Genomic DNA, 14,854 nt, shown 5'->3' with positions numbered 1-14,854 from the left:
AGGGATACACTGTAACAGACACAGTGAGAGCCACACTGAACAACGTGACAGGCAACCGTGCTGTTAGGTACAGAGACACAGTGACAAAACACAAGTCAAGTGACAAACATACAGATACAGTGACAGGAATTTAGAAGACAATGACAGTGACAAATATAGTGACAGACACACAGATACAGTGATAGGCACCCAGAAGACAATGACAGTGACAGGCACACAATTACAGTGACAGACACACATACGATGACAGGCACCCAGAAGACAGTGACACTGACAGACACACAGATATAATGACAGGCACTCAGAAGACAATGACAGGGACACACAAATACGGTGACAGACACAAATATGGTGACAGGCACCCAGAAGACGGTGACAGACACACAAATACAGGGACAGACACAAAGATATGGTGGGTGACAAGCACTGACAATGACAGCAACAGCAACTTGTCACAAATACAGTGACACACATACCGTGACACAAACACAGTGACAAAACACACAGTGATGGAGAACACAGGACAGGCACACATACACAGTGACACAAGTACAGTGACAGACACAAATACACAGTGACAGAGAGACACCCAGATATGGTGACAGACACCCCGAAAACTATGATAGACAGTAACAGACACAGTGACATACACAATGGCACACAGTGATAGACAGAAAACACATGACAGACACACAAAGAGCATAGACAGACACAGAACCATACAAGCACACACACTAACACGCTGAGCAGAGACACATCATTGAGTAGTACATGAGCCTGCAGATACAGAGACACAGATACAGTGACACCAGAATACTCAAGAACCACGAGAGCCAGTGACAAACACACTGACATGGACACACACACAATGGTAAACAGCCTGGACTGCTGGCTTCCGGGGGGGCCACCCTCCTCCTCCCATAGCAGTTTGTGTCCCGGAGTGGGAGTGATTTTGAGGGAAGGCTTGGGACCTCAGGACCCTGCTGTGTTGCTGTCACCCCTCCCAGCCTCTGGAATAGCGTGGAGGTTAAGGACACTGGGACAGAAGTCCGGAGTTCAAATCCCAGCTCCCCCACTCACTATCTGTGTGACCCTCACAAGCTATCTCTTCACCTCTTTGTGCCTCAGTTCCACCACCAATACAATGGTGGGGGGAGGACTGAGGGAGCTGACTCTTGTAAAGCGCCCCCATAATACTGCACCTGTGGGAAGCACTACCAGCTATTAATATTGTTGTTACTGTTGTCGTTAGGTGCCATAGAGTGGATTCCAACTCATAGTGACCCCATGTGACAGAATGGAACTGCCCCCTAGGGTTTCTAGGCTGAGATCTTTACGGGAGCAGATCGCCAAGTCTTTCTCCCGCAGATCCCCTAGGTGGGTTCAAACTGACAACCTTTCAGTTAGCAACTGAGCATTTAACCATTGTGCCATCAGGGCTCCTTAGCTACTACTATCATTATCCTCTGGGGCCTTCTCATGCAGACAGCCTTCTGCCCACAGCCGGGACCCTGATCTGGCCCTTCCTTGGGCCAAGTCACCTCAGGCCCACAGGCTGTTTCCAGGTCCCTCTGTTCCAGCCCAGGCCTCCCCAGGTGTCCCCCTGGCTGCCCCTGCATCCCTGATCTCTGGCGTCCCCATGTCTGTCCATGCGTCCCACGTCTGACCGTGGTACTTTTCCACGCTGGACGGGAGCCGGCTGTCCCTGGGGTGGGGGTCACACCTGCCCACGCTTGCCTAGCTGGTGGCCACCAGACACCCTGATGGATGGCCCCACCCTCCCGCCAGGACCCTACAACAACACCCCGCCCCTCCGGCCACCTGAGGTCCCCACTGGGGCGGCCTGAGGCCCAGGTCTGGGGACAGGAAGCCCCAGGCCTGGCTGCCCTGAAAGCCTCTTTCAGCCTGGGCCTCCTCCTGCAGCCACCGACTCCTCCCGCGGAATAATATTTGGGCTGTTGGCCGGGGGGCGGGGGCCAGATCCGGAGGCCGCCTGGGAGAAGCCAGAAACCGCAGGGCTTCCTGCCTCAGGCCGCCCGACTCCGGGAGAGACCCCCAGGCCTGAGGGAGGGGGGCAGGCACCCGGGGAGACTGAGGGCCTTTCTCTCGGCCCCAGTTGTTTTTTCCAGGAACCAGGAGGAATTCCCCAGCCTGCCCAGGACAGCGAGGCTGGTGGGACGGCTGACAGGGAGCCAGCGCGGCAGGGGGCGGGGGTGACACGCAGCTGGGCAAGGCAGGCACAGCGACAGAAATAGAGGGCCCGGCAGCCTGTGGTGGCAGGTACAGGCAGAAACTAGGGGAGCCGGAGAGAAAGAAGGCGGCCAGAGAGAGCAGGGAGAGACCAGAGATCCAAGGAAGGAGACAGACCCCAGAGAGGAAGAGACAGAGCCCCCAAGAGAAGGAGGCAGAGTCCCAGGGAAAGGGAACGACAGAGTCAAAGCGACACAGAGAAAGAATCAGAGACACAGACAGAAGACAAGTCAGAGAGGGATGGAGCACTATAAACAAAGAAACCAAGGGGCAGAGAGAAAGGCCCCAGAGAGGGTCAGAGACACAGTGACACAGAGATGACACTATAATAAGATAAGGAGATAGATGGACACATGGAAACTGGGAGAGACAGTACACACATCACACATGCCACACACACACACCACACACGTCAGGCACACGTCACACACACATACCACATACCACACACACATCACATGCCACACGTACCACACACATCACACCCCACACATGCCACACACACATCACACCACACCACACACTCCACATACACACATATCACACACACACCACATACATCACACACACCACACCCCACACACATCACACCACACATACCCCACACGCATAGCACACACACACCACATATATCACACATGGCACACACATCGCACCCATAAGACACCACACATATCACATACACGCACACCATACACTTACACCACACACGCATACACCACATACACGTCACACATACCACACACACACCACAAACTCACGACACACATCACACACTCCACATCACACACATACACCAGACGTATACACACATATCACACACATACCACACACACATCACATAGTCACACACATCATACACACCACACATATCATATACACACATATCACACACACCACACATATCACACACACCACATACACACATCACACACATTCATCACACATACCACACCCCACACACACCACACACACATCACACCACACATACACCATACACACCACACACATCACACACCACATACATCACACATGCCACACACATTGCACCCGTAAGACACCACACATATCACATACACACCATACACTCACACCACACACACATACACCACATACACGTCACATAGACACACACCACACACACACCACAAACTCATGACACACATCACACACCCCACATCACAGACATACCACACACATCACACACCAAACACACGTATCACACCACACACACATGCACCACACATCACATAGACACATCATACACACCACGCATGCCACATACACACATATCACAAACACACACCACATACATCACATGCCACACATGCACACATCACACACATATACACAGACACACAGGTGGATAAGCAAAGTCTTTGGTCTTTGAATGGCTGGTTGAATGAATGAATGAGTGGCTAGAGAGCCAACCACCAAGAAAGGCAAAGGCAAAGGGAGTATTCCCATTTCCATCCCCCACCCAACCCCCACCAAAGAGCCAGTAATGGTATGGCCAACATCACACCAGCCCTGCCCACCTGCTCCTGCCACGCTGAAAGACTTGGCTCAGCCCCTTCCCATTCTGGGCTTCAGTCTCCACTCTGTGAAATAAGGGGGGTGAAGTACACAGTTGTGTTTCCTAGAGAGCCACTCTCTCAGAACACCTGGGGACAGAGAAACTGACTCAGAGTCTAGGGAGAGACCAGGGGAACAGAGACACCTAGGTCCCACCGCCAAAATCCCCTCGTCACATACCCACCCCCAAGAGAGACAGATACCCTCTAGGGTGGGTTGACCCTCCACACACAGGGAGGCACAAAATGGCAGACACACACACACACGTACTTGGTCTTAAGCACATGGACATACGTTGACTCCCAGAGATACACATAAGACACACAATGACAGGCAGACCCACAACCTGAATGCAGTCACACACATACTCTTTGAGGCCGTGGGTGTCCAGACAAACTGACATACCGAGACAGACACCTAACCTTGTGAGACCCAAGAGGGACCCAGAGATTGGTGTCCAAAGAGAACCACAAACACAAAACAATGAAGACACATATGCAAGCCCTGATATCCCAAGATACCCACAGAAGCACACACCCAGAGGTTCAACTGACACACACACCCAGAGACTGAAGTCTTCCCCACACAATCGAGGGATACAAACAACAGCAAACACCTTGTGGTAGACCACAGGGACCCCAATGGGTATAGTGATATCTTGTGATCCACAGAGGCCCTCACAACACACACAAAAACACACTTGGACAGACAGACACACACCACATGGCATCACACACACATAGATCAATGCCAATACACACACTGTCTCCAGTTCTTCAATTAACACCTCATCTGTCCCTTTCTCTCCTACCCAGCTTAATCAAAAATTGAGTAACCCCCAGGCTCCCTGATCCTGAGAGACAGACTAGAGGTGTGTGTCTGCGAAATGGGGGTGGGGAGATGGCCTTGGTCACCATAGAGCCACCTCCCCCTGCTGCTCTGGCCCCACACTGCGGGGGCTGCTATCTTTGAACAAACTGTCCTTGGGGTCAGGGACAGCAAAGAGCCAAAGGTCAGGTCGATGCCTCTGCCCGCTCCCCCAGAGCTCTTAGGAGCAGGAAGGAGAGGGGACAGGAGAACAGAAATTCAGGTGTTCAAGCCCCACAGGGCTCATCTGCCGAGGAAAAGAGACATGCAGAAAGAGGCGGAAACGGTGCCTTTAATGGTCAAACACAGCCAGTATCCCGCTTCCCAGGCAAGAACCAGACTTCAGTAGAAATTCCCCACTCCCTAACCAGCCCCTTCTCCTTTCTCCTGGACCAGAGGAGGGGGATGGGCTCCAGAGAAAACCAAGGAGTATTCCCATCTCTGTCCTCCACACAACCCACACCAAAAAGACGCTAATGGCATGGCCAACACAGGGGCTGTGTTATCGTGGTGCACAATAGTCCACTGATATCAAAGCGCCCAGTGGGCCAAAAGAGATGTTATGCAGGATGGCGGCCAGTTTGGCTCCTACTGTGCCAAGAAATCCACCAAGAAAGAAGTGATCACAGTACCCAATGGGCCAAAGAAAGACGTAATTGAAATCGTATCGCCATCACACCCAAAGTGTCAGCCAAAAAGATGGCCATCGCAGCACCCAAAAGGACCAACCAAGACGTCACCCTAGATGGTGGCCATCAAAGCACCCAATGGATCAACCAATAATATCAATCAACATGACAGTCTTCACGGTACCCAATGGGCCAACCAAGATTGTGGCAATGGTGGTCATCACAGTACCCAGCGGATCAACAGGATGCCTTCAAAGACGGCAGTCATCACAGTTAGCAGGAGACCAACCAAGATGTTAACTCGTGGGACAAGCAAAGTGTCAACCAGGAGGATCAGGCCCTGAAAGCCTGATGGTGTGAGCTACAGCCATACCCCACCCACCATGCTCCCATCTCCCCTGCTAGGATGCATTAAGCAGAGACCGGGAATAGAGCCCCTGGTAGTAGACCCCGGGTTCCCCACCTTCAGCCCCATAGCTCCCAAACCCCACGTCCAGTTTGGGAGGCGCTGGTGTCTGTTCCGACATCAGGTTGTTGATGGAGAAAGGGTGGTTGAAGTTGTAGGGTGCGTCCAACTTCAGCTCCCCTGGGAGCTCCAGGCCCGTGAAGTAGGGGGTGGAGGAAGTGGGTGAGCCACAGTCCAGGGCCCCCACATCTTCCCCACCCTGGACCTCAGGCTCGGGGGGCGGAGGGTGGGGCTGCGGTGGCGGGGAGGCAGCAGTGGCAGCAGCGGTGGCGGCAGTGGTGGTGGCAGACCCAGTGCCGTTCCTCCCAGTGGAGGTCCCATTGCCTCCTTTCTTCACTTTCTCCTCCAGCTTGAAGCGCTTCTGGCGGCGCAGGTAGCAGCCGTTCTCGAACATGTTCCCTGAGCTGGGGTGCAGGGCCCAGTAGGAGCCCTTGCCCGGCTTGTCCGGGGAGCGTGCAACTTTGACGAAACAGTCGTTGAAGGACAGCGAGTGGCGGATGGAGTTCTGCCAGCGCTGCTGGTTCTCCCGGTAGTAGGGGAAGAGGTCCATGATCCACTGGTAGATCTCGCTCAGCGTCAGCATCTTGCCCGGCGCCTGCTGGATGGCCATGGTGATGAGCGAGATGTAGGAATAGGGCGGCTTGGCGTGGGCCAGGGGCCGTCGGTACCCTTTCGCCAGCTCCTTCCCATGCACCAGCCCCAGGCCTGGGCCCCCATACCCGGAGCTGCTGCCCCCACTGCTACCGGCACTCAGGCCTGGGAAGGTAGGCCCCAGGGGGGCTGCGGGGGCTGGGGGCGCCAGGGGTCCAGAGGGCAGTGGAGAGGCAGGGAGACCCCCCGGGGGGTAGGGAGTGCTCAGGGGGTTCAGGGTCATGTAGGAGTTGAGGGGGCCCATGGTGGGCACTGGGGTCACCGGGGAGTAGACCTGCGAGGAGAGAAAAGAGAGATGGCAAGGGGTCAGTGGGTCTCCATCTGCTGCTGTCCATCTGTCTGTCTGTCTTGCCTCTTTCTACCAGTCTCTTCATCAATCCCAAACCCGCTGGTGTCGAGTTTATCTGCCCCATAGGGTTTCCAAGGCTGTAATCTTTTCAGAAGCAGACTGCCACATCTTTCTCCCGTGGAGTGGCTGGTGGATTTGAACCACCAACCTTTCAGTTAGCAGCAGAGCACTTAACCACTGCACCACCAGGACTTCTCTCTGTAGAAAGCTGTCTCTTAACATCTCTCTCCCTACTTCCCTGCCCTCCCTCCCCTACACACTTGTGCCCCCGAGCTCCATCTTTAAGTGATTCTCTAACTGTGGTCTGGGAAACCTTGAGGAGTCTCCAAACCCCTTCAGGGTGTCCACGACATCAAAAGGGAGCAATGGTGGTTCAGAGGTAGAATTCTCGCCCTCTATGCAGAAGGCCTGGGTCCTATTTCCGGCCAAGGCACCTTAAGCACAGCTACCACCCATCCGTCAGTGGAGGCTTGGGTGTTGTTATGATACCGAACAGGTTTCAGCAGAGCTTCCAGACTAAGGTGGGCCAGGAAGAAAAGCTTGGCAATCTACTTCCAAAATTCAGCCAGTGTAAACCCTATGGATCAGAACGGTCTGATCCTGTTGTACCTAGGGTCGCCATGAGTCAGGCCAACTGACGGCAACTAACAACAACAAGGAGGTCAAAACCACTTGCACTCTCCCTTTTTGCTTTTTCACTCTGTCATGAGTATACAGTGGAGTTTTCCAGAGCTGTTGTGTGACATGTGATATCGTAACAGACCGAAAGCAGAAGCAGCTATGAGAATCCAGCGTCTTCTTTTGAGCTGGAGATTAAAGAGATTTACAAAAATGTAAAACAATGCCACTCCTCTCTCTACAATTTTTGGAAATATATTTTAATAAAGATGTGTTATGTATATGAACAAATTATTGCTATTTTAAAATGAAGATTAATACGTATTTTTAAATTTTCTGTTTTTTATGGTATATATAGGCAGTCCCGGACTTACGACAGGGTTCTGTTTCTACAACTCTGTCGTGAGTTGGTTGTGACGTAAGTCGAACACCTCAGGTTTTTTTTTTTTAAGTTTTCATTATTCTTGCCTTTTACTATCAGTATCTTTAGAAAGCTGATCTTTATTTGTCTTTGGGGGTTGGAAACATTACAGAGAAACTTACAGATATGATGACATCAGCAAATTACGTGTTGCAACACTGTATGCAGTACATATTACTAATGGTAAGATGTATTAAAAAAGTGAAAGGCTGTAAGTATGGTTTGTCATAACTCAGATACATTGTAAGTCGGGACTACCTGTATCAATAGATGTGGTCCCCGTCAACAAAAACTTTTGGGGATCCTCAATCACTTTTAAGAGTGTAAAGAGGTCCTGAGACCAACGGAAAATGAGAACTTCCGATCTCTCGAATAATCTAATCTACATGTAGGTATAGCTATCAATTCTTTAGGTTAAAAAAAATTAGTTTCTTTAGAGTCAAAAGTACTTGAGTACCAGAATTCATGTGTTTCAACCTGATCACATATTATCTGTTTACCACCTGTGGCCAAATCTAAGACATCATGTTTGTAAACTGCACTGCTCTTTTATGTATCAATACCCATTGCTGTTGAGTCAATTCCAACTCATAGCGACCCCATATGACAGAGTAGTACTGCTCCCTAGGGTTCCCTAGGCTGTAATCTTTACGGTAGCAGATTGCCAGGCCTTTTCTCCTGTGGAGCCGCTGATGTGTTCAAATCACCGGCCTTTTGGTTAGCAGATGAACGCTTAACCATTGCACCCCAGGGCTCCTTTGTGTATCAATAAAAACAGAAAAAAAACACCACCAATTATAATTGTTAGATACATCAACTGTAAAACACATTTCTTTCTCAGAAATGTTTAAATGGGAAAAATACATGCATCTTAACTCAGGGAAATAGGGTACACAGCTCTGTTGTTGTTATCAAGTCAGTTCCGACTCATAGCAACGCCACGTACGAGAGAACAAAACACGGCGCCATCCTCACAACCTTTGCTAGGTTTGAGCCCATTGTTGCAGCCATTGTGTCAATCCATCTCCTTGAGGGTCTTCCTCTGTTTTGCTGACCCTCTACTTTAGTAAGCATGACATCCTTCTCCAGGGACTGATTCCTCCTGATAACATGTCTAAAGCATGTGAGACAAAGTCTCGCCATTCTCGCTTTTAAGGAGCATTCTGGCTGTACTTTTTCTAAGACACATCTCTAAGCCAAACCAGAAGCAAACCGATTACCATCGAGTTGATTCTGATTCATAGCGACCCTGTAGGACAGAGTGGAACTGCCCCATAGGGTTTCCAAAGAGCAGCTGATGGATTCAAACTGCTGACCTTTTGGTTAGCAGCTGAGCTCTTAACTACTGTGCCACCAGGGCTCCGAGACACATCTCTATGTCTCTTTAAATAACCCTCTTTATATTCCTTCACGGAGTCTCTGGGTAGTGCAAACGGTTAAAGGCTCAGCTACTAACCAAAAGGTTGGAGGTTCAAATCCACCCAGAGGCACCTTGGAAGAAAGGCCTGGTGATCTTCTTCTGAAAAATCAGTCACTGAAAACCTCTGGAGCTCAGTTCTGCTCTGACACACATGGGGTCACCGTGAGTCAGAATCCACCCCACGGCAATCGGTTTTATATTCTTCCATAAATTCAAGAAATACTCAGCTGTGCCAGGCACTTCCCAGGAACTGTCTCCTTTAACCCTTACAACCACACCATGGTGGAGGCGCTATTATTGTGCCCATTTTACAGCTAAGGAAGCTGGGGCCCAGAGCGGTTGTCCAGGGTCACATAGCCTGTGTGGGGAAGAACTGGGATTCTGACCCCAGGCAGTCTGGCTCTAGAACCTGTGTTCTAGGTCATACTATAAAAGCATAAAAGTCAGGAAGATAAACAAGGAAAATACAAGGCATGGTAGATGTGAACCTACAAGGAGCCTTGGTGGCACAATGGTTAAGCGCTTGGCTGCTAACTGAAAGGTCAGTGGCTCGAACCCACCAGCAGCTCCGAAGGAGAAAAGACCTGGTGATCTGCTCCCATAAAGATTACAGCCTAGGAAACCCTATAGGGCAGTTCTATTCTGCCCTGTAGGGTCACTATGAGTCAGAACTGACTCAACAGCACACAACAAAAACAAAGATGGTTTAGGAGTCCTTGGTGCAAAATGTTAACGCGCTTAGCTGCTAACCAAAAGTTGGAGGTTCAAGTCCACCCAGAGATGCCTTGGAAGAAAGGCCTGGTGATCTACCTCTGAAAATCAACCAATGAAAACCCTATGGAACTCAGTTCTATCCTGACACACATGGGTCGTCATTAATCAGGCTGACCTGATGGCAACTGATTTCGATGATGGTTTTTCTCATCCTCTATTTATCCCTCTCACCTGCTCTCTCCCAGCCTGTCTCCTTCCTCTTACATCTACATCTCCATCTGCCCTGCCTCCTCCTCCAGGGAGACCAGGAAGGCAGTGTCCCCATTTGCAGCCGGGGGTCCCAGGGCACTGGGGGAGCTGCCATAGCTCTGGCCAGAGCCAGCTTTGGTGTGGGTCAGGAGGTCCCATCTCCTCCCCTGCCTGCACTGTCAGTGCCTGCGGGTCCCAAAGTCCAGAGAGAAAAGGGACTTGCCCATGGCCACTGGGGTAGTCAGGGCCAGGTGGCAACCAATTCCAGGTCAGAGTCCCAGTCAAGAATCCTCCCCTCGCTCCTTTGCAAGTCTCTCCAGGTAGCTCTTCTCTCTTTTATCCCTGGAGCTCTCGGTTGGTTTTGTCTGTGTCTGTCTGTCTGTCTCCTTCCTGTCTCAGTAACTCTAAGTTCTTTTCCTCTTCATGTCTCCATGGTTCCCTTTCTCCCTCTATCTTTCTTTTCCCCTCTGTCTTTTCCCCCTCTCTCTCTTCCCCCTTCCACCTCTCTCCTCCTTTCTTTCCCTTCTCTCCCCCATCTCCTTTGCTCTCCCTCTCTTCTTCCCTCTTTGGGTCTGTATCTCTTTCACACCCCCTCCGCCCCGTCTCTCTCTTCCTGCCTGTCTCACCTGCCACCATCCCTTCCCTTCTCTGCCTTCCTCTCCTCAACCCCACCTCTCCCCCCGTCTGCTCCCCACCCTGTCCCTCCTTCCCATCCCTCCCCTGTCTCTCTCCACCCTTCCATGGCTTTCTGTCTCTCTCCCCCACTCCCCTGCCACCTCCCATCTCTTTCTCCCTCAGAACATCTTGGTATCTGTCTCCTTCCCTCAGCATCACCATTGCCCCAAAAGTTCAACACTGAAACCGGAGCCAAAGTTACTTCCCTCTTCCACCCACTGTGTCCCCCTGGTTGGCTGGCTCTGCCCCCTCCCCAGAATAAGGAAGGCGGGTCCTTCAGAGATGAAAGGAGGCAATGAATTCAGTGGGATCCAGAGAGAGTTGGGGAGGGATTTCTAAGTCCTTTTGCCACCCGCACCCCCTCCCACCAATTCTCTAACTCAGCTAAGTTCTTGTATAGCAGAGTAAGACAGACTGAGACCCTAGGGCCCTCCTTTACTGGCTTTCCCACCCACCAGGAAGTCCTCCTTTAGGTCTGACCTCAAGCTCTGTAGTTGCCCTAATCCACCCTAGGCTTTCCCACGCCCCAGGGCTGAGGTGAAGCCCGGTGTCCGGGTCTAAGCCGGATCTCCCCCGCCAGGGTGGGGCTGAGATGGGGGGAAGCCCTCAGGGGACCTGCACCCCCACTGCAGGAGGCTAGAATTTCTTCCCTTTCATTTCCTTATTGTTCCTGAGGGAGGGTGTGACGGGAGCAGAGGTAGGCAGTGCAAAGCCAGAAGCCTAGTGTCCAGTCCCTGGCCCAGCCCTGGGCTTCAAGCAGCCCCCAACACTCCTCTGGGCTTCAATTTTCCATCTCTAAAATGGGGGAGCAGTGGATCAGCTGATCTCTAAGAACCTGAGGCCAGTAGGGGTGGACCAGGGGTGATAACTTTCCAAACTCTCTTGACAGGGAGCCAGCCTGGGGGTATCAACATCACCCCAGCAGGAAGAGGTGGTTTGAGGACCCTGTTGGTTGCTGGGTGAGTGTAGGTATTTCTGGCCCCATTGTTCCGGCCCAGAGGGAAGGAGGTGGGTTAATCTGATGGGAGGGTTTGGGGAGACTCCCAGACAGTACCCTCCAAACCATTTCCAGCTACCCATATGTGGACTCTTCTAAAATATGCCCCCAAACTGTCCCCAAATGTTGATCCCCTCTGGATTGTCCTTCAATTTCTGAGTTATCTAGACTGTCCGTGCAAATTGTTCCCCTAAACTTGGATCCATCCAGACTGCATCCCAAATATTGATTCCTCCAGCATAGACTCGCCCACAAACTACTTCTAAGATGTGCCCCCAAAACACTAATTAGTGGATGGTCCTCTTAAGCCAAATGCCTAGACTCTGAGCTCTCCAGGAGGCCCGGCTAGAATCCCCCCACTAGCCAGGAGCCTCCACTTCCCACCCTGGTCTCCACCTTTCCCATCTCACCACTGACACCTCTAGCTGCCCCGCCTCTACCTCTCAACACTCCCAGCCCCTTCCCCAGCTGGCCCTTCCCTATCCCACGTGCACTTCACACTTCCACTGCCCCATGACTGGCCCCTCCTAGGCACACTGCCAGGCCCCACAGGTCTGGGGATCCAGGAGACCCACCCTACAGCTTCAAACCCCAGACCCAGGACTCAGGCATGCTGGGGCCCACATAACCCCCAGATCTCAGTCTCCCTGGAAAACTCAGCCATTCCAGCCTCACATCCCCACCTCAAGCTTGCAGTTTCCTTCCAGGTTAGGAACACAAGCATCCAGACCCCGTAACTCTCAGACTAGGATCCCCTACTCCCAGGTCTCACAATATGGACTATAAAAAAAACCCAATGCCGTCCAGTCGATTCCGACTCATAGTGACCCTGTAGGACAGAGCAGAACTGCCACACAGAGTTTCCAAGGAGGGCCTGGTGGATTCCAACTGCCAAACTTTTGATTAGCAGGCGTAGTTCTTAACCACTATGCCACCAGGATTTCCATGTGGACTATAGAGTGAGTAAAGAAAGCAGCAGGAATCCTTGCAACAAGGGGAACAGTAGTTAGACTTGGAGAAGGACTTCTTGTCTCCTGGCCTGAGGGAATTAGGATAAACCCCCACCCACAAATCCAAGGAGGCCTTGTCTAAAATCAGACTGGATGAGGACATTAGCAATTGCTGGAGGTTGCTGGGGGGCAGGGATAATCTGAAACCCTCCACCCTCCAAAGAGGGGAGTCCCTGCTAAAGGACTCTAATAGCAGTTAAGTTCAGCTGGGAGGGGCTGCGAGTCCTGGGGAAGGATGGGAGGATGGAGATTGAAACACACCCTCTAAATACCCGCAAAGGTGATGCCCACATCTATCCGAGCCCCAACTCTAACCTGTCTGTTATCTCGGACCCCCAAAAGAAAGCTTCATCTCTGAACACCCCCATCTCGTACTCCTGCGTGCCAACCACTATTCCTGGCCCTATCTTAGATGGCCACCTTGATCCTCATTCCTGAACCCCCAACTTTACCACCATATTCTAAACCTGAGCTCCCACCTCCAAAACCTATTGTCGTCCAATCGATTCCGACTCATAGTGACCCTATAGGACAAAGTAGAACTGTCCAATAGGGTTTCCAAGGCTGTAATCTTTACAGGAGCAAATGGCCAGCCAGGTCTTTTCTCCCGCGAGGCAGCTGGTGGGTTCAAACCTCAGGCCTTTCCATCAGCAGCAGCAGCTGAACGCTTAACCACTGCGCCATCAGGACTCCTTGCTCCCACCGCAAACCTCCCTTAGTGGTTTCTCCCTACCCCCAGCTCATTATCTTTCCTCCAACTTTGAACCCCATTTCCTAATTCTTCAACTCTGTCCGCTACCCTGGAGCTCGGATTCCTATCTTTGGTTTGTTCATTTTAATCCCTGGGATTTCGGGTCCCCAAAACCCAGCCTTCACGTTTAAACTATGACCTGACCTTTGCCTACGTTTTCCTGACTCTTATTTGAGCCCTCAACCCGGCTCGCCTGCCGAAGCCGCGAGTCCATGCCTTGTCCCCTGTCCCGGATTCGCACACCTGGTTTTCGTGTCCCCCGTTCCTTGTCTCCCCAGTTAGATGCCCCGGTCCCGTTTGAGCCCACGCGCCTATCCCTGTCCCCATTTAAACCCACACCCGGGTGCCTGCCCCCCACTTCCCGCTCCGTCATCCCCGAGGACACACCTCGCCCGCCTCGGGGTAGTAGCTCCACTCGGCCAGGTCATGGGCCTCCATCTTCACCGAGCCCAGCATCCCCGGGGCCTGCGCCCCCACCCGCTCCCGTTCCGGTCCCGGGGGAACGGAACACTTCAGATCGCTCAGCAGGAACGGCCCGACTCCGAACGGCGCCTGCCCGTCCGACCGCCCGGGGTCCCCGCCGTCCCGGGCGCCGCGGGACGCGGCCACGCTTTATAGCCGGGACACCCCCGCCCCTCGCCCGCCCCGGACTGCCCTCCCGCCTCCCCGAGGGCGGTGCGCTCGGCCTGGGGCGCCCCCTGCGGGACTGTGAGGAGAGAGACCTCAGGCGCCGGGGACCGCATTCCGGGGACGCGAGAGCAGGAGATGGCTGAAGAGTGAGGGAGCTGCCGGGGTGAGACCCTGCTGATATTAAAGGCCCCGAAGGTACAGCTCTGGAGCACTTCTACCCGAGGGGGAGGGACATGTTCATCACCTCGACAAAAGAGAACCAATATCCAGAGCCCAGCATGGCAACGGCGGAGGAAAGGGGCGCAGCGCGCAGGGCGCTCTAGGGGTACCGATGTACCACTATCAGGACCCTTAGCAGAGCCTGGAAACCGCACTCCCAATGTACAGATGAGAAGACTGAGGCTTCCGACGGCTGGAAATGTTCAGACTGGAAAGAAAGGGTCAGGGCTAAGGATGGGGAAACCGGGCCTCTGATCATACCACACTAGGACAACAGACCACCTCGAAGCTTCGCCTCCGGGATTCTTTAAGCTCTCCAACCCCGCCGTCCAGGGACTCGGAACCACTGGGAACTCCATTTCC

The 14,854-nt window shown here is 52.6% G+C and overlaps 1 protein-coding gene across 2 annotated transcripts; it reads right to left on the bottom strand.

The window, feature by feature from the left end:
- Positions 1-2,233: 2,233 nt before the first annotated feature.
- On the bottom strand, positions 2,234-14,854 carry FOXA3 (forkhead box A3). 2 transcript variants are annotated; one of them, XM_023543182.2, is made up of 2 exons: positions 14,753-14,854; positions 2,234-6,712 (listed from the first exon to the last, which is right to left on the bottom strand). In XM_023543182.2, the coding sequence occupies exon 2, from the start codon at positions 6,680-6,682 to the stop codon at positions 5,723-5,725; it is 960 nt and encodes a 319-aa protein (XP_023398950.2). In that variant the 5' UTR covers positions 6,683-6,712; positions 14,753-14,854; the 3' UTR covers positions 2,234-5,722. The 2 variants fall into 2 exon arrangements, with proteins under 2 accessions (XP_023398950.2, XP_064149920.1); XM_064293850.1 differs by lacking the exon at positions 14,753-14,854 and adding an exon at positions 14,030-14,214.

Source organism: Loxodonta africana, chromosome 11, assembly GCF_030014295.1.
Source record: "Loxodonta africana isolate mLoxAfr1 chromosome 11, mLoxAfr1.hap2, whole genome shotgun sequence".
Classification (NCBI taxonomy): domain Eukaryota; kingdom Metazoa; phylum Chordata; class Mammalia; order Proboscidea; family Elephantidae; genus Loxodonta; species Loxodonta africana.
The sequence above is the reverse complement of the archived record's forward strand: the minus strand, read 5'-3'. Positions and strand labels throughout refer to the sequence as shown.

Bases quoted from the DNA above. Each gene is read 5' to 3' on its own strand.
- FOXA3 (XM_064293850.1), bottom strand. From the start codon at position 14,098: ATGCTGGGCTCGGTGAAGATGGAGGCCCATGACCTGGCCGAGTGGAGC. The intron at 6,713-14,029 runs GTGTGTCCTCGG...CTCTCCTCGCAG, and splicing joins ACTACCCCGAGGCGGGCGAG to GTCTACTCCCCGGTGACCCC.